Genomic DNA, 19,513 nt, shown 5'->3' on the forward strand with positions numbered 1-19,513 from the left:
GCAATTCGAGGCATCTTCCTTTTCCAAATAAATTTGATCACTAGCTTTTCCAAGTGTGCAAAGTAGGTTGTTGGAATTTTGATTGGGATTGCATTGAATCTGTAGATGAGTTTGGGTAGAATTGACATCTTAATGACATTTAGTCTTCCTATCCATGAACATGGAATATTTTTCCATCTTTTAAGGTCCCCTTCTATTTCTTTTAGTAGAGTTATGTAGTTTTCTTTGTATAGGTCTTTTACATCTTTGGTTAAGTTTATTCCTAGGTACTTGATTTTTTTAGTTGCTATTGAAAATGGTATCTTTTTCTTGAGTGTCTCTTCAGTTTGTTCATTTCTAGCATATAGAAACATTACTGACTTATGTGCATTAACCTTGTATCCCGCTACTTTGCTAAATTTGTTTATTAGCTCTAGTAGCTGTATCGTCGATTTCTCAGGGTTTTCTAGATATAATATCATATCATCTGCAAACAATGACAGTTTTACTTCTTCTTTTCCAATTTGGATGCCTTTTATTTCTTTGTCTTGCCGGATTGCCCTGGCTAGCACTTCCAGCACGATGTTGAATAACAGTGGTGATAGCGGGCATCCTTGTCTTGTTCCTGATCTTAGAGGGAAGGCTTTCAGTCTCTCACCATTGAGTACTATGCTGGCTGTGGGTTTTTCATATATGCTCTTTATCATGTTGAGGAAGTTTCCTTCAATTCCTACCTTTTGAAGTGTTTTTATCAAAAAGGGATGTTGGATTTTGTCAAATGCTTTTTCAGCATCTATTGAGATGATCAATTGATTTTTCCCTTTTGACTTGTTAATGTGTTGTAATACATTGATTGATTTTCTTATGTTGAACCATCCTTGCATGCCTGGAATAAACCCCACTTGGTCATGGTGTATGATTTTTTTAATGTGTCTTTGGATTCGATTTGCAAGTATTTTGTTGAGGATTTTTGCATCTATATTCATTAGGGAGATTGGCCGGTAGTTTTCCTTTTTTGTAACATCTTTGCCTGGTTTTGGTATTAGATTGATGTTAGCTTCATAAAATGAGTTAGGTAGTGTTCCATTTTCTTCAGTGTTTTGAAAGAGTTTGAGTAAGATTGGTGTCAGTTCTTTCTGGAAAGTTTGGTAGAATTCCCCTGTGAAGCCATCTGGCCCTGGGCATTTATTTGTGGGAAGATTTTTGATGACTGATTGGATCTCTTTGCTTGTGATGGGTTGGTTGAGGTCTTCTGTTTCTTCTCTGGTCAGTCTAGGTTGTTCATATGTTTCCAGGAAATTGTCCATTTCTTCTACATTATCCAGTTTGTTGCCATACAGTTGTTCATAGTATCCTCTTATAATTTTTTTAATTTCTTCAGGATCTGCAGTTATGTCACCTTTTTCATTCATTATTTTGTTTATATGGGTCTTCTCTCTCCTTCTTTTTTAAAGTAGGTGTTTAGGACTATGAATTTCCCTCTCAGCACTGCCTTTGCTGCATCCTATAAATTTTGATATATTCTTGTTTTCATTTATCTGAAGATACTTGTCGGTTTTCCTTGCAGTTTTTTCTTTGACCCACTGAGTGCTTAAGAGTGTGTTATCTAACTTCCATGTATTTGTGGATTTTCCAGTTCTCTGCCTGTTGTTGAAATCTAGCTTCATTACTTTGTGCTCAGAGAAGATGCTTTATATAATGTCAGTCTTTTTAAATTTATTGAGACTTGTTTTGTGACCCAACATGTTGTCTATCCTGGAGAATGATTCATGTGCACCTGAGAAGAATGTATGTTCTGCTGCTTTGGGGTTCAATGTTCTGAATATGTCTGTTATGTCTAGTTAATTTATCATATTCAAGTTGTGTGTTTCTTCACTGATCTTATGTCCAGATGTTCTGTCTATCGATGATGGTGGTGCATTGACGCCTCCAACTGTTATTTAGAGGTATCTGTTTCTCTCTTCAGTTTTGCAGTGTTTGTCTCGTGTATTTTGGAGACTGTGGTTAGGTGCATAAACATTTATGATTATTATTTCTTCTTGATAGAGTGCTCATTTTATTAATATATTGCATTCTTCTTTGACTTTTACTTAAAGTCTATTTTGTTCATAATAGTATAGGCACCCCAGCTCGTTTTTGGTTACTCTTTGCAATATCTTTCTCCGTCTTTTTTCTTTCAATCTATTTGTATCTTTGTGTTTAAGGTGAGTCTCCTGTAAACAACATATAGTTGAATCATGCTTTTTTATCCATTTGCCAATTAGTGTCTTTTTTTAAATGCAATTTTAGTGAGATATAGTCACATAACATACAGTCACTCAAAGTGTACAATCAGTTGTTCACAGTATCGTCATATAGTTGTGCATTCCTCACCACAATCAAACCTTGAACACTTTCATTATCCAAGAAATAAAATAAAGATTAAAATAAAAAAGAACATCCAAAACATCCCATTCCCCTCCTCCTACCCCATTGTTCATCCACCCCTTTTTTAAAATACAGTTTAACTGAGCTATATTCACACACCCTGCAGTCACTCACAGTGTACAGTTATGCACAGCACCATCATATATTTATGCGTTCATCACTAGGATCAATTTCCAAACCCTTGCCTCACTCCAAAATAAAAATAAAAGCAAGAAAGCACAATTAAATCTGTCCATCCCTGCCATCCCACCCATTCTTCATCTAATTTTTGTCCCTATTTTTCCACTCATTTGTTCATACACTGGATAATGGGAGTGCGAACCACAAGGTTTTCATGGTCACACAGTCACACGGCGCAAGCTACACAGTTATACAGTCATCTTCAACAATCAAGGTCACTGGGTTGCAGTTTGACAGCTTCAGGTATTTCCCTCTAGCCATTCCAACACACTGAAAACTAAAGAATGATATCTATATAGTGCATAAGAATACCCTCCAGAGTGACTGCTTGACTCCATTTGAAATCTCTCAGCTACTGGAACCTTATTTTGTTTCATCACTTTTCCCCCTTTTGGTCAAGAAGATCCTCTCAATTCCACAGTGCTGGGTCCAGGCTTATCCCCAGGAGTCATTTCTTGTGTTGTCAGGGGGATTTACACTCCTGGGTGTCATGTCCCAAATAGTGGAGAGGGTAGTGAGTTTCCCTGCCGAGTGGGCTTAGAGGGGGCAGGGGCACATCTGCGCAACAGAGAGGCTCTCGGGGGGTGGGGGTACAATTACAAGTAGGCTTAGCCTCTCTTTTGTGGCAACTAGCTTCACAAGGGAAAGCCCCAGATGGAGGGCTTGGCCCACTAAATTGGCAGTCCTCAATGTTTGCAGGAAAATCAGCAATAACCCGGGTAGGGAAGTCCAATATTTCCACATTTCTCCCCAGTTCCTCGGGGGCCCCACGAATACACTTTTACTCTCTGCCCATGTCACTCTGGGATGTGTCAGGATTTCACCCCAGCCTGTACAAACTCACCAAATTCCACTTCCCATTCACTGCTCCATGCACCTGTGGTGTTGAAACAAACTGTACAAGTTAAATTATCTAGTGTGCTACAGAAAATATAGATCCTGCAACAAAAAACTTCTCCTCCCTTGGACTCACACAAAAGTTGTAGTTTTAAAACCCAGTCAGTAATGTCCTTTACCCTTGGGCCTGATTTGCTCTAGTCCTAACCAGATCCACTTTGTTCATATCTCTAATTGAAGTCTGAATTCTTTTTCAGCTCTTTCAACAGTTGCTGTATGGGGTAATACTGACATTCATAGCTGCCAAGCTCTAGCTCTGAGCCTCGTGTGTCACACAGATCCCTAAAGTTTGAGAGACTAACCAGATTATACACAAGGGGCTCAGCATCTCAGGATTTAGAGATAATCATTACAACTAAGGAATAGATGTGGCTGCTTTAAGAGCTTACAATCTAGGGACCATTACAACAAATATTCCCAATAAGCTGTGCCCTAAGATTCAGTTCTCAGAGTTTACACATTATAGTTAGTCCATATTAGTAAAACATTATGTTTGTCCTCTCATTTCTGGTGTGCTTCACTCAAAATGGTGTCCTCAACATCCATTTACCTAGTTGCAGGTCTTACAGCTTCATTGCTTCTTGTAGGCACCCAGTATTCTGTTGTATGCATACACCACAGTTCCCCATTCTGTTCATCAGTCAGTGTACTCTTAGGCCACCTCCAACCACTGCAAATCGTGAATACTGCCACCATATATACTGGTGCGTAAATGTCCATTTGTGTCCCTGCTCTCCAGTCTTCCAAGTATATACCCCATAATGAGGTTGCAGGACTTTGTGACACCCACATACCTAGCTTCTTGTGGAACCACCACGCTGTCCTCCAGGTAGGCTACACCATTCTACTTCCCCACCAACAGTGAATACATACATCTCTCTCTCCAAGTTCTCTCCAGCACTTGTGTCCTTCTTTTTATTTTTTTTTCCCTGCAATTTTATAGGGATGTGTTCAAATACCATGCAGTCATCTGCAGTATACAATCAGTTGTTTACAGTATCATCATATAGGTGTGCGTTTATTACCACAGTTAGCACTTACACATATTCATTACTCAAAAAAAAGAATCGAAACAAGAGAATATTAAAAAGGATAAAAGGAAAAGTAAAAATAAAAGAGAGCAATAGTCAGTCAGCAGCACCACTACCAAGAATCCCGTACCCCTACCTTACATCCCCCTCTCTCAGACACTTAGCTTTGGTATTTTGCCTTTGTTACATTTAAAGGGAGCATATTACAATGTTGCTGTTAACCCCAGAGTCCAGTTGCATTGATTATATTTTTCCCCAATACCATCTCTTTTTCAGCACCTTGCAAGGTTAACATTCGTTTGTTCTCCCACACGTAAAAACATTTTTACATTTGCATATTTAGTCACTGTCACTGACCAGTCTAGGTTTCACTGAGTTACACAATCACAGTCTTTATCGTCCATCCTCCCCTCTGGTATAATATATGCCCCCAAACCTCCTCTTTCAACTTTACTCACAGATATCTTTGGTCAGTGTACATACAATACTGTGCTACCATCACACAGCACTGTACTCTCCATTTCCGGATCTGCACAGTCAGTCCTGTTGAATATTTTATAATCCTTCAGCATCAAGTGTCAGTCAGTGTCTTTTGATTGGGGAGTTTAATCCATTAACATTCAGTGTTATTACTGTAAAGGCTATACTTCCGTCCTTTTGTCTTTTGGTTTTTATATGTCATGTATTTATTTGTCCCTCTTTTTCCTTATTACAACCTCCTTTTTTGTATAGTTGATCTTTTGTGATGTGTCTGATCCCATTCTCATTGCTGTTTCTGAATATTTTAAAAATACTTTATTTGTAAGTATCCTTAGGTTTATATTATACAACCTATGTCTATAGCCTACTAATTTGAAGAGATACCAGCTTAGTGTCAATAGCATACCCATCCTCTGCTCCCACATCCCTCCATTTCCCCTCTTATGTTGCTTTTGCTCTACTTTACCACTTTATGTTTTGCATTCTATTATCAGGAAATATGCTTTTTCCTTGTTCAATTGTATTCTGACTCTTATAGGACTTAAAGAATAGAGGTATATACTGAGGATACAATGCTATTGTGTTTTGCATTTACCCTTTTAGTTACCCTTACTGATGACCTTCATTTCTTCACATTTCTTCCTTGTCTTTTCCTTTCAGTCTGCAGAGCTCCTTTTAGTAGTCCTTATAGTTCACATCTCCTGTTGATGAGCTCTCAGATTCTTTTATGCTCTCTCTCTCTTATTTATTTATTTATTTATTTATTTATTTATTTATTTGTCTTTTCTGTCCAGCTATTTATTTTATTGAGATTGTTCACATACCATACAATTATCCAAAAATCTGAAGTGTACAATCAGTTGCCCATGGTACCATCATACAGCTGTGCATCTATCACGACAATTAGTTTTTTTTTTTTTTTCAACTTCTAGAACATTTTTATTACTCCAGAAAAGAAATAAAGACAAAAAAAGGAAACTCCAGTCCTCCCATACCCCCTCCATTATTGATTCATAGTTTTGGTGTAGTATATTTGTTACTGTTGATGAAAGAATGTTAAAATACTACTAACGGCAGTATATAGTTTGCAATAGGTATATATTTTTCCCTATATGCCCCTCTATTATTAACTTCTAGTTATGGTGTCATACATTTGTTCTAGTACATGTGAAAGATTTCTAATATTTGTACAGTTAATTACAGACATTGTCCAACACAAGATTCACTGTTTTATACATTCCCATCTTTTGACCTCCAGCTTTCCTTCTGGTGACATACATGACTCTCAGCTTACCCTTTCCACCACAGTCACACACCTTTCAGCGCTGTTAGTTATTCTAACAACGTGCTACCATCACCTCTGTCCTTTTCCAAATGTTTAAGTTCACCCTAATTGAACATTCTGCTCATCATAAACAACTGCTCCTCATTCTTTAGCCTAGTTTTATATCCTGGTAACTTATATTTCATGTCTAGGAGTTTATATATTATAATTAGTTCATATCAGTGAGACCCTGCAATATTTGTCCTTATGTATCTGTCTTGTTTCACTCAATATAGTGCCCTCAGGATTTCTTCATCAACCTATTTTTTTAAGATGGTTTTGTTAACACACCGTACATTCTGACATAAGTAAATGATCGTTGGTTCCCTGTATAGTCACGTATTTATGTATTCAGCAGCATCACCACTATCTATATAAGGACATCTCCATTTCTTCCACAAAGAAGGATGAAGAGTCAAAGAAGGTAGAGCGACAAAAGGAAAAGAAAAAAGAGAGAGAAAAAAACCAAACATGACAGCTAGAAAGCAACAGTAGGAAAGATAGCATTAAACTAAAGTAGAATAAAGAGTCAGACAACATCACCAATGCCAGGAGTCTCATACCCTTCCCTTAGTCCCTCCCCCCTCCCATATTCATTTAGCTTTGGTGTATTCCCTTTGTTATATTAAAGGAAGCATAATACAATGTTTCCATTAATTATAGTCTAGTTTGCATTGGTTGTGTTTTCCCCCCAATCCCACCCTACTTTTAACACCTTGCAATGTTGACGTTCATTTGTTCTACCTCATGTGAAAACATATTTGTACCTTTTATTACAACCATTGAGCACCCTAGGTGTGCCAGTTTGATGTATTATCTCCCCCAAAATGCCATTATCTTTGATGCAGTCTTGTGTGGGCAGATGTATTAGTGTTGATAAGATTGTAATTCTTTGAGGGTTTCCATGGAGATGCTACCCGCCCCACTGCAGGTAATAATTCTAATTGGATAATTTTCATGGAGGCGTGGCCTCACCCATTCAGCATAGGCCTTGATTAATTCACTGATAAGCTCAGACAGAAGGAGTGAGCTTGCTACAGCTAAGAGGGACACTCTAAAGAATGCCCAGGAGCTGAGAGAGGAGCTGCAGATGAGAAACAGTTTGAAGATGGCCGTTGAAAGCAGACCCTTGCTCCGTAGAAGCCAAGAGAGGACAAACGCCCCAAGAGCAACTGAGAATGACATTTTGGAGAGAAGCTGAAGCCTAGAGAGGAATATCCTGGGAGAAAGCCATTTTGAAATCAGAACTCTGGAGCAGATGCCAGCCACGTGCCTTCCCAGCTAGCAGAGGTTTTCCGGACACCATTGGGCATCCTCCCGTGAAGGTACCCGATTGTTGATGCGTTACCTTGGACACTCTATGGCCTTAAGACTGTAACAGTGTAACCAAATAAACCCCCTTTTATAAAAGCCAATCCATTTCTGGTGTTTTGCATTCTGGCAGCATTAGCAAACTAGACCAATAGGTTTCTCTGAATCTATACAGTTGCAGTCTTTATCTTTCATCTTTTATTCTGGTGCCTCACGTGCTCCTAACCTTCATCTTTCAATCATGTTCATAGTCATCTTTGTTCAGTGTCTCAGAGTAGGTCTATTAAGGTTTATTCTTTTTGGAGTTCCTTGTTCTTCTTGGACATATACATTTATAAGGGTTCATAAGGGTTGGGAAATTTTGGGCCATTATTTTTTCAAATATTCTTTCTGCCCATTTTCCCTTCTCTTTTTTCTGGGACACCTGTGGCACTTTTGTTTGTGTGCTTCATGCTGTCATTCAAATCCCTGAGACACTGCTCATTTTTTTCTTTTCTCTCTCTGTTATTCTGAGTGTATGATTTCAGTTGTCTTGTCTTCTAGTTCATTGATTCTACTGCCTGCTCAAATCTGCTGTTGTATGCCTTTAGTGCATTTTTTAAATGCAATTTTGTTGAGATACATTTGCATACCGTATAATCTATCCAGAGTATACAATCTGTGGCTCACAGTATCATTATATAGTTGTGCATTCATCCCCAGTCAATTTCAGAATGTTTTCATTACTCCAAAAATAAAAATACAAAAAGAAATCCAATACATCCCTTACCCCTTATTCCCCCCCCCCATTGTTGACCCCTAATATTGTTGTGGTACATTTCTTACAGTTGGTGAAAGGAAATGAAGATATTACCATTAATTATAATCCATAGCCTGCAATAGGAACATTTTTTTACATATACCTCTCTGTTATTAACTCCTTGTAAAAGTGTCGTATGTTTGCTCTGGTTCATGAAAGAATTTATGTGTATTTGTAGTGTTAATCACAGTCATTGTCCATTACCAGGTTCGCTGTGTTACACCTTCCATATTTTAACATCCATCTTTACTTCTGGTGACATACATGACTCTAAACAACCACTTTTAACCATACTGACGTACAATTAAGCACTATTAATTATGCTGACAATAACATGCCACCATCTTCTCTGTCCATTTCCAAACATTTAAGTGCAACCTAATTAAACATTCTGCACATATTAAGCAGCTGCTCCCCATTGTCTAGCCTCATTCTATCTCCTGGTAACCTATATTCTAGATTTGATGACTGTGAGTTTATACATTATAATTGGTTCATATTAGTGAAATAAAACACTGTACATTTGTGTCTGACTTATTTCACTTAGCATAATGTTCTCTAGGTTCATCCATTTTTCGCATGCTTCATAATTCATTCCTTCTTACTGCTGAATAATATTCCATTGTATATATATATACCACATTTTGTTTATCCATTCATCGATTGATGGACACTTGTGTTGTTTCCGTCTTTGGCAATTGTGAATAATGCAGCTATGAGCATTGGTGTGCAAATGTCTGTTTGTGTCCCTGCTTTCAGATCTTCTGGGTATGTCCTGAGTAGTGCGATTGCCAGATCATAAGTCAGCTCCATATTCAATTTTCTGAGGAACTGCCAAACCATCTTCCACAGTGACTGTAACATTTGACGTTCCCATCAGCAGTGAATAAGTTTTCCTATTTCTCCACATCCTCTCCAACACCTGTATTTTCCTGTTTGTTTAATAGCGGCCACTGTAGTGGGTATGAAATGGCACCTCATTCTGGTTTTGATTTGCCTTTCTCCAAAAGCTAGTGAAGATGAGCATCTTTTCATGTGCTTTTTAGCTATTTGTATTCCTCTTTGGAAAACTGTCTATGTCTTTTGCCTGTTTTTTGATTGGGTTGTTTGTCTTTTTATTGTTGAGTTGTAGGATTTCTTTGTATATTCTGGATATCAAATCCTTATCAGATATGTGGTTTCCAAATATTTTCTTCCCTGGAGTTGGCTGCCTTTTCACCCTTTCAACAACAGCCTTTGACGCACAGAAGTATTCAGCTTTGAGAAAGTCTCATTTATCTATTTTTTCTTTTGTTGCTTGTGCTTTGGGTGTAAGGTCTGAGAAGCTACCTCCTATCACTAGGTCTTGAATATGTTGCCCTGTATTTCCTTCTAGGAGTTTTATGGTACAGGCTCTTATGTTTAGGCCTGTGACCCACTTAGAGTTAATTTTGTATAGGATGTGAGATAGGGGTCCTCTTTCTTTCCTTTATATATGGATATCCAGTTCTCCTAACACCATTTATTGAAGAGTCCCAGTTGAGTGGAGTTGGGAGCTGTGTCAAAAATTAGTTGACCATAGATCTGAGGGTCTATTTCTGAACTCTCCAGTTTGATTCTGTTGATCACTGTGTCTGTCTTTTTGCTAGTACCATGCTGTTTTGACCACTGGCCTTATAATAAGCTTTAAAGTCAGGAAGTGTGAGTCCTCCCTCTTAATTCTTTTTCAGGATGTTTTTGGCTATTCAAGGCCCCTTTCCCTTCCAAATAAATTTGATAACTAACTTTTCCAATTCTGCAAAGTAGGTTTTTGGAATTTTGATTGGTATTGCATTGAATCTGTACATCAATTTAAGTAAATTGACATGCTTGTGACATTTAGCCTGCCAATCCATGAACACAGAATGTCCATCCATTTATTTAGGACTTTGATTTCTTTTAGCTATATTTTGTAGTTCCTGGATATTTGATTGTTTTATCTGCTATTGTGAATGGAATCTTTTTCTTGATTACCTCCAAGGATAGCTCATTACTAGTGTATAGAAACCCTACTTATTTTTGCATGTTGATCTTGTATCCTGTCACTTTGCTGAACTTGTTTATTAGCTCAAGTAGCTTTGTCATTGTTTTTCCTGGATTTTCTAAATACAGGATCATGTCATCTGCAAACAGTGAAAGTTTTACTTCTTCCTTTCTAGTTTGGATGCCTTTTATTTCTTTTTCTTGCCTAATTGGTCTAGCTAGAACTTCTAGTACAGTGCTGAATAACAATGACAGTGGGCATCCTTGTACTGTTCTTGATCTTAGAGGAAAAGATTTCAGTCTTTCACCCTTGAGTATGGTGTTAGCTGTGGGTTTTTCATATATACCCATTATCGTGTTAAGGAAGTTTCCTTCAATTCCTACCTTTTGAATTGTTTTTATCAAGAAAGAATGCTTAGTTTTGTCAGATTGCTTTTCTCCATCAGTCAAGTTGATCATGTGGTTTTTCCCTTTTGATTTATTGATGTGGTGTATACCAATTGATTTTCTCGTGTTGAACCACCCTTGCATATCTGGAATAAACCCCATTTGGTTGTGGTGTGTAATTCTTTTAATGTGTTGTTGGATTCATTTGCATTTATTTTGTTGAGGATATTTGCACCTATATTAATTAGAGCGATTGGTGCCTATTTTTCTTTACCTGTAGTATTTTATCAGGCTTTGATATTAGGGTGATATTGGCTTCATAGTACAAGTTAGGTAATGTTCCCTTTTCTTTAATTTTTTTGGAAGAATTTGAGCAGAAATGGTTTTACTTCCTCTTGGAAAGCTTGCCAGAATTCTACTGTGAAGCTGTCTGGTCCTGGGGCTTTCTTTTTTGGTGGGTTTTTGATGACTGATTTAATCTCTTTATTTGTGATTGGTTTGTTGAGATTTTCTGTTTCTTCCCAAGTCAGTATAGGTTGTTTGTGTGTTTCTGAGAAATTGTACATTTCATCTAAGTTGTCTAGTTTGTTGACATATAGTTGTTCATAGTATCCTCTTATTATCTCTTTTCTTTCTTTGGGGTCTGTTGTAATGACTCCCCCTCCCCCATTTCTGATTTTATTTATCAACATCTTCTCTTTTTGTCATTGTCAGTCTGGCTAATATCTTCTGAATGAACCAACGTTTGGTTTTATTGACTCTTCTCTATTGCTCTACAGTTCTAGTTGAAATCTCTACTATTGTGCCTTTAATCCCCATAATTTGTTGTTTCTTTTTATAGTTTCAAATTCTTTATGCTCACACATCGTCTTCTTGATATCCTTTATCTCTGTATACATATTTTTCTTTATCTCATTGAATTCATTTGGTAGATTTGCTTCAACTTCTTTATTAGTTGTTCCAAATTCATTGTCCCGTCAGGAGTTTTAATTTGGTCTCTTGACTGAGCCGTATCTTCATGTTTCTTACTACAGCATGTAATTTTTGATCATGTCTAGTAGTATGATTATCTTGATGTGTTAACTCTGAAGGGCAGTTTCTCCCTTGTGTCTAGGGTTTTATTGTTGATTGATTTTTGTGTTAAGGCTCTTCTTTGTTGCTTGGCCCAACTTATTTTACACCTTTAGAATAGCCCGTTTTTAACTGATCAGTTTTCTCACTTCTCCTTCATTTGATTCTTGCCCTGGACATGTGGTTTAATTTTTAAGATTGCAATTTTTGTGTAGTTGTTTCTCTTCCATGAGAAAGCTTCCTATACTCTTTTCCTTCTCCAGGAATTTTGATCTGTTCTGTTCATTTTTGTGGATCGTTTTCTCCCCATCCCCTATCATTTGTTTAAATTCTCTTCCTCACTCAGTGCCCCCTTTACTTACACTTCTCAGTTCTTGGGCCCTCTTGTTTTACAGTTATTTGGTTTAAACCCTCCCACCCCCCTTATTTTTTCTCTGTGAGCTTTTTCTCCCTCATGTGTCTTCCCATTAGGGTATCCTACCCCAGGGAGCCAGGTGAGTCCACCCAGAAAGGTGGGTTACTCCAGAAAAATCTGTTTTGCGTTTAGATGGTCCAGCCAACAGAAACTGGATTGAGCATCTGGAGTACTTGCCAGCCTTTCTACCCCAAGCCCTTTTGTACGCAACAGTCTTCAGCGGCTTGTGTTCTGCCCTGGGACCCTGTGTCTGGATATGCATGGGGTTCTGACTTGCTGTAGTGTGTGTCCCCAGAGGGAGGGATGCGGGCTGTGCTGCCTCTGTGACTCCCATGCTGCTCAGGACTGAGCGAGCAGGAGGGAAGTGAACTGACAGTTCTGGACGGAAATTTCTTACTTGATGTTTTTCTTTCTTTTTTTTCTTCTTTCAATTCAGCATTTGTAGAGTCTTTCTCCGGTCTTTACCGTCCTCCAGAATTCTGAGCGAGTGGGATTTGTCCTGTGATTTGTTGAGTCTCTGGGGAGGTTTTTTCTTACAGGATGTCTTATTGCCAAGTTGATAACATCACCTTTGCTTGTTTTTGATGTTACTGTGGAAGTCCTGGAGCCTGGAGCTGCCTCCTCTGCCATCTTGCACATGTCACTTGGCTCATACCTAATGTTAATAGAGATTTTTAAGATATTTATCCCATAAAATGAAATATCCTTGTATTGTAATTCCTTAGAAGGGTGGAATTTTTACCTTTTTTTCCTCTCCATGATATGTCACTGAGGATAGGCCACTTTCAGGCACATAGTAGGTGTGTAGTAATAATTGTTGAAGGAGTAGAGTGTCATTTCTTAGTTGTTTTAATTGGGAATTCTTACGGGCATGTTATTTGAAAGTATTCTGGTCATTAAAATAGCTTTGCATTATTTAATCTCATCTTTAGTAGTTTAAGATTAAGTGGAAAGAACAGATGTATTTAGTATGTTGAAGTCAATTAGGTTACTGAAATTGAGATAAAATCATCTCAATTTCTGAAAGCAGTTGTAAATTATGGAAACAATTTACATTTAATTATTTTGTAGCCATCATTTGGTTATTTTATAAGATCACCGGAGAAGAGAGAACCTGTTGCTTTAATAAGAAAATCTGATGTCTCAAGAAGCGACTTGGAAAAAGAAACGGGTCATCTTAACCATGATCTAGTTTCAGGTAATAGATTAAATAATGAAGGGGTTTTTAGGAACCTGTTTTTTTTCTTCCCCTTTTAACCTGTGTCTTAGTGGTTGCTTGATTGTGTCCTTTGTAAGTGAAAATGTACATACTGCTTTTAATTTTTTCAGTGTTGGTTATAGATTTGATTCATATGTAATCACACTTACACTTCTCAATCTAACATGGAAACAAGTTGGACAAAATCCACATAAATCCTTTCGTAAAAACCAAAGTAAATGAAATAATGTGTTCAATTGGGCTATTTTACTTTGGCCTTGTCAACTACTGAGTTAGTGAATTATAGATATATTTATTATTTAGGTGAACTTTTTAAGAGGTGTTTTGAGATTTACGCTATGATAATCTATGTACTATAAATACTTATAAAAATCTGTGACATTTAAAATGAAATTTTCTTGGCCAGAACACAATTGCTGAGCACCTACTTTTTGCTGGTATATTTCCTGTTGCTGTGTATCATATAAATTTGTCCAAAATTTGCATACTTCCTTAAAGAAGCTGTATTCCAACAAGGGAGATGGAATACTGTGTCTGTATAGGTAGTTGATTTTCTGTTGCTGTAAAGTAGTACTTGCTTTTGAGCTGAACTTATTTATATTTATGAAATGTTTAAAGCTGAAAAATACTAAGTCTGTGTGAGTATTTTCAAGGAAGAGATTAAAATCTACAGTTTTCCTTCAGAGTTTAGACTTTGCACAGTTGAGCCAAGTTAACAGTGTTTTTGTCCTTTGTCCTGGTCACTACACTTTTAAACAAATTTTGTGAGCCTAACTGATGATATTTGGGGTAAAAGGACTTTTTCCCTGGTGTTTAATATTTTGACTGGACCATATCCAGTTTCTGCAAGATAGTGCATATTTGTAAATTGAATATTCTGTATTTTCTACAGGAGATTTAAATGAGCAATCTAAGACACAGCTCAGTGAAGGATCAGTTACACTTCAGTTTGAAGGACTAGAGAATACTTCAGAAGTGGATGAAAATGATGTGACACTAATTGCTGATAAAGGCAAAATAGAGGTATTTTGTGCTTTTCATGAAGGAAAGCTAAAATCAAGTTGTCAGTTCTTTTATAAGATCAAGACAAGGGCATGTGAAAAATATATGCAGTATGCAATTTAACTTTTTTTTGTTGTTTCAATTTTATTACAAGGGTCCTTTAAAATTTTTTAAAACATTTTTATCATTGTTTAATAGGCACATAAAAGAATTTATAACTTATTTATAAATTTACACCTCATTGGATTCTCACAAATTGTACTCCAGTGTACACCCCAGGTCAAGACAGAAAGCATTCACACCTCCCTTAGTGCTGTGATTTCTAACTCGGTAATTATTTCACCTGTTTTTATACTTTGTGTTAAAGAAATCCAATATTATATAATCTTTTTAAAAATTTATTTCACTTTACCTAGTGTTTGTGAGATTCAACTATATTGTTGAGTATTACAGAAGCTTACTTATTTTCCTTATGCATTGTATCTTATTATATGAATATTCAGAATTTTGTGTATCTAGTCTGTTGATGGACATTTTGGATATTTCCTGTGTGGGGCAATTATAAAATAATGCTCTCTGAACATCCTAGTATCTGTTTTGTTGACAGTGTGCATGCATTTATCCAAGGTATATACTAAAGAGTGGAGTTGTTGGGCTATGGGGTTTGCTTACCTTCAACCTTGGCAGATTTGGCATAGGGTTTTTTTCAGTGATTTTACCAGTTTAGGTTCCTTCTAGCTTGTGTGATGATCCTGGTAGAGCACCACTTCACCAGCACCTGGTATTGTTGGTCTCTCTGCCAGGTGTGCACTGCTACCTCCTTTTAGTTTTAGTTTGCATTTTCCTGATTACTATTGGGGTTGGTTACTTTTATGCTTGTTGGAAAACTTCTTTTGTGAAGTTCTTGTTAGAGTCTCTTGTGCATTCTTGTAATAGATCATTTGTCATATCGATTTGTAGAAGTTGTTTTCATATTCTTGATAGGAGCCTTTGTCAGTTACAAGTGTTTCACATGTTTTCCCATCTATGACTTGTCTTTTCACTCTTTAAATGGTATTGTTATTTATTGATGAGGTTACCCTTTCCATGTTTCTGTTATTTGCCAGCTTTGTCATAAATGAAATATCCATTTAATGTATGGATCTATTTTTGGATTCTCTATTCTGTTTCTTTGGTCACTTTGTCTCTCTTGTGTCAGTATGACCCTGTTAAATAATGTGGCCTTTTTTATAATGCAATTTTACTGTGATATATGCACACACTATGTAATCCATCCCAAGTGTACTGTCAGTGGCTCACAGTATCATCATATAGTTGTGCGTTCATCACCACAATCAATTTTGTGTATGTGTGTGTAAAAATGTATTTCGGTATGTGCAAAAAAAAAAAAAAGACAAAACGGTGACAAAGGATTTGTAGTTATGACAGCAAATGAGACCTATCCTAAGTACATAAATGCCTTACATAAATTGAACAACAACAAGGTAACAATAGAATAAAGAACCAAAGAACTTATTCATTCATTCTATTCATTTCACAATCAATTTTTGAACATTTCATTACTAAAAAATAAAAAAGAACACCAAAAACATCCCAAACATCCCATACCTCTTATCCCCACCCCCCTTATTTATATGTGTTTGTCTTTATTACTCATCTGCCCATACACTGGGTATGGGAGTGTCAGTCCTGCGGTTTTCACAATCATGTGGTTACACGATAAAAGCTATATAGTTAATACAGTCATCATCAAGGATCAAGGCTACTGAATTACAGTTCAACAGTTTCAGGTATTTCCTTCTAGCTATTCTAATATACCAGAAACTAATAAAAAATATCTATATAATGCATAAGAATAACCTCCAGAATGACCTCTCTACTCTATTTGAAATCTCTCAGCCACTGAAACTTAAGTATTTTGCTTCATTTCTTTTCTCCCTTTTGGTCAAGAAGGCATTCTCAACCCCGCAATGCCAGGGCCAGGCTCATCCCTGGGAGTCATGTCCCACATTGCCAGGGGACTTACACCCCTGGGAGTCATGACCCACATAGGGGGGAGTGTAGTGAGTTATTTGCAGAGATGGCTTAGGAAAAGGAAAAGTTTTTTTACTTGAGGGAGAACAAATGAATGTCACTATTGCAATAATGTGGCTTTATAATAAGTTTTGACGTGTAGGAGAGCAAATCTTCCCATCTTATTTTTCTTTAACAAGTACTCAGCTAGTCTCAGCCCTTTTCATTTTCATATTTTTAAAAATCAGATTATTAGATTCCACATAGCAACCAACCAATTTTAACAAGCCTTATTGTATTTTTGAATGGGATTTTATTTACTCTATAGAATGGTCTGTGCAAAATTAACATCTTTATGGTATTTAAAGTTCTATTCCATGGAAATTATATGTATATTCATTTACTTAAGTTTTCATTTCTCTGTGTTTATGGTTTTTTTATATAAAGATTTTTGCATGTCTTTTGTTAGACTTCTTCCTAAATTGTTGAAACCTTATTTTAATATCTTTTTCTTAACTTCATTTTCTTTGTTGTGGCTAAGCAGAAATATAATTTTAAAAATATATACTTACCTCGCCTTTAGCAACCTTGCTAAATGTAGATTTTTAAATTTTCTAAATGTACAGTTATATCACCTGAAAATAATAGCAGTTTTATTTCTTCCTTTCTAATTTTTATATTTTTATTCCCTTGTCTTCCTTTACTTGACTGGACCTCAGAATATTGTTAAATTGAAGTGATATTAGGTTTCTATGACTCAGTGGGAAAACTTCAGTATTTTCTCTTTATGTCTGCTATATACATTCTTTTTTTTTTTAATTTAGATTAAGAAAATTCTCTTCTGATTTTTTGTTTCTTTTTAGTTTTGTCTTTTTACCTTGAAAGGAGGTTGGATCTTTTCAGATGCTTTTCTTCATCTATCAAAATGAACAAGTTTTCTCTTCTTTTGGTAATGTGGTAAATTCATCAAATAGTGTTTGAATATTAAACTATTCTTCTATACTTGGAATAAACCCTATTTATGTCATGATATATTATCTGTTTTATATATTTGGTTGTTAACAATTTGTTTAGAATTTAGCATCTGTCTTCTGTAGCGAGAAGAGTGTTCGTTCTTATATTGCCCTTGCTTGGTTTTAGTATTAAGGTTTTGTTGGTCTTATTTTACTATTATCTGGGAGAACTTTTGTAAGATTGATACTGTTTTTCATTAGATCTTGGTAGAATACATTGGTGTAGCCATCTGCATCTAGAATTTTCTTTATTTGATGTGTTTTGCTGATTCAATTTCTTTAGTAGTTATAGGACTATTCAGATTTTTAAAATATTGGTATCAGTTTTAGTAAGTTGTAGTTTTCTAGGAAGTGTAATCTTTCATTTCAACTTGAGAATTTATCGTCCAGAAGTCGATGATAATATCTGCATGATCATTTAATATCTTAAGTTTTTAAGCAATGTCTCTGTTATTTCTAATATTGGTTATTTCGTTTCCTTTTTCTTGATCAGTTTTACCAGCTATTTCTCAATTTTATTAATCTCTCAATTTAAAAAAAAATTTATTCTATTACATATGTTTTCTGTTTCACGTTTTCTGGTCTTTATTTCCTTCTTTCTACTTTCTGCGGATTTCATTTGTCTTTTTTTTAACTTTTTGAGGTGGATGCTTATTATCTCATTGATTTTTATGACATTTTGCTTTTCTAATTTAAGTATCGAATATTATAAATTTCCCTGAAAGCAGTGCTTTAGTTGCATCCCATTCAATGTTTTCATCCCATATGTCATATTTTCATTATCATTCAGTTCAATATGTTTTCCGATTATTTTGGTCCATGGGTTTTTTGAAGTGTGTTGGTTAGTTTCCAAACATTTAGGGAATTCTCCAATTTTTAAAATATTGATTCTTAGCCAATTGCATTGTGGTCAGAAGACATTTTTTGGTTTGGAAGTTTGTTGGTTTGAAGTTTGTTGAGATGTGATTTGTGGTTTATGGCTCAGCACCTGGTCAATATTTGGAACTGTTTTCTGTGCACTTGAAGGGAATGTCTTCTGTACTTGGTTGCAGTCTTTTGTATGTTCATTTAGGTGAAGTTTATTAAAAATCATGCTCAAACTGTCTATATTCTTAAAATTATTTTGCTTCTTCTTTCAGTTACTTAAGCATTAACACCTCCCACTACGATTATTTATTATTCATTTTGGGTCTGTCAGTATTTGCTTTAAACATTTCAAGGCTGTTGTTCCAGTTTGCCAATGCTGCCGTTAAGCAAAATACCAGGAATGGATTGGTTTTTTTAAAGGGGGTTTATTTGGTTACAAAGTTACAGTCTTAAGGCCATAAATTGCAATGTAAGGGGGTACCTTTACTGGAGGATGGCCAGTGGTGTCTGGAAAACCTCTGTTAGCTGGGAAGGCACATGGCTGGATCTGCTCCAAAGTTCTGGTTTCAAAATGGTTTTCTCCCAGGACGTTCCTCTCTAGGCTGCAGCTCCTCTCTCAGCTCCTGTGTGTTCTTCAAAGTGTCCCTCTTGGCTGTAGCAAGCCAACTTCTTCTGTCTGAGCTTATATAGTGCTCTAGTAAACTAATCAAGGCCCATGCTGAATGGGCGGGGCCACACCTTCATGGAAATTATATAATCAGAGCTGTCACCTACAGTTGGGTGGGTCACATCTCCATGGAAACACTCAAAGAATTACAATCTAATCAACACTAACATGTCTGCCCATGTAAGATTGCATCAAATATAATGGTGTTTTGGGGGACATAATACATTCAAACTAGCATAGCTGTATTTACGTGCCTACAAATTAGAATTGTTCTTTTTCATGAATTGAACCTTTTATAAAAAATCATTTTGTGTTCCTCCCTTTGTCTCTAGGGACAATTTTTGCTTTAATTTTAGTCTGATAGTAACATAGTTGCAACAGCTTTCTTTGCTTACTGTTTGCATGGTATGTCTTTTTCCATTATTTACTT

General features: G+C 36.2%; 1 protein-coding gene across 6 annotated transcripts in view; it reads left to right on the top strand.

Annotated features, from left to right (window-relative positions):
- Positions 1 to 19,513, top strand: part of CEP192 (centrosomal protein 192) — a 132,907-nt gene that overhangs the window by 54,825 nt on the left and 58,569 nt on the right. For 5 of the 6 annotated variants that reach the window (XR_005212162.1, XM_037805595.1, XM_037805598.1 and 2 more), the window contains 2 exons: positions 13,374 to 13,500; positions 14,414 to 14,544. The exons of the other annotated variant lie outside the window; for it this stretch is intronic. Coding sequence is in view for 4 of the 5 variants with exons in the window: in XM_037805595.1 (XP_037661523.1) it covers positions 13,374 to 13,500; positions 14,414 to 14,544 (258 nt within the window). In the remaining variant the exon portion in view is untranslated. The remainder of the gene's footprint in view (positions 1 to 13,373; positions 13,501 to 14,413; positions 14,545 to 19,513) is intronic. 6 annotated transcript variants of the gene reach the window in all.

This window comes from Choloepus didactylus, chromosome 16 (genome assembly GCF_015220235.1).
Source record: "Choloepus didactylus isolate mChoDid1 chromosome 16, mChoDid1.pri, whole genome shotgun sequence".
Classification (NCBI taxonomy): Eukaryota; Metazoa; Chordata; class Mammalia; order Pilosa; family Megalonychidae; genus Choloepus; species Choloepus didactylus.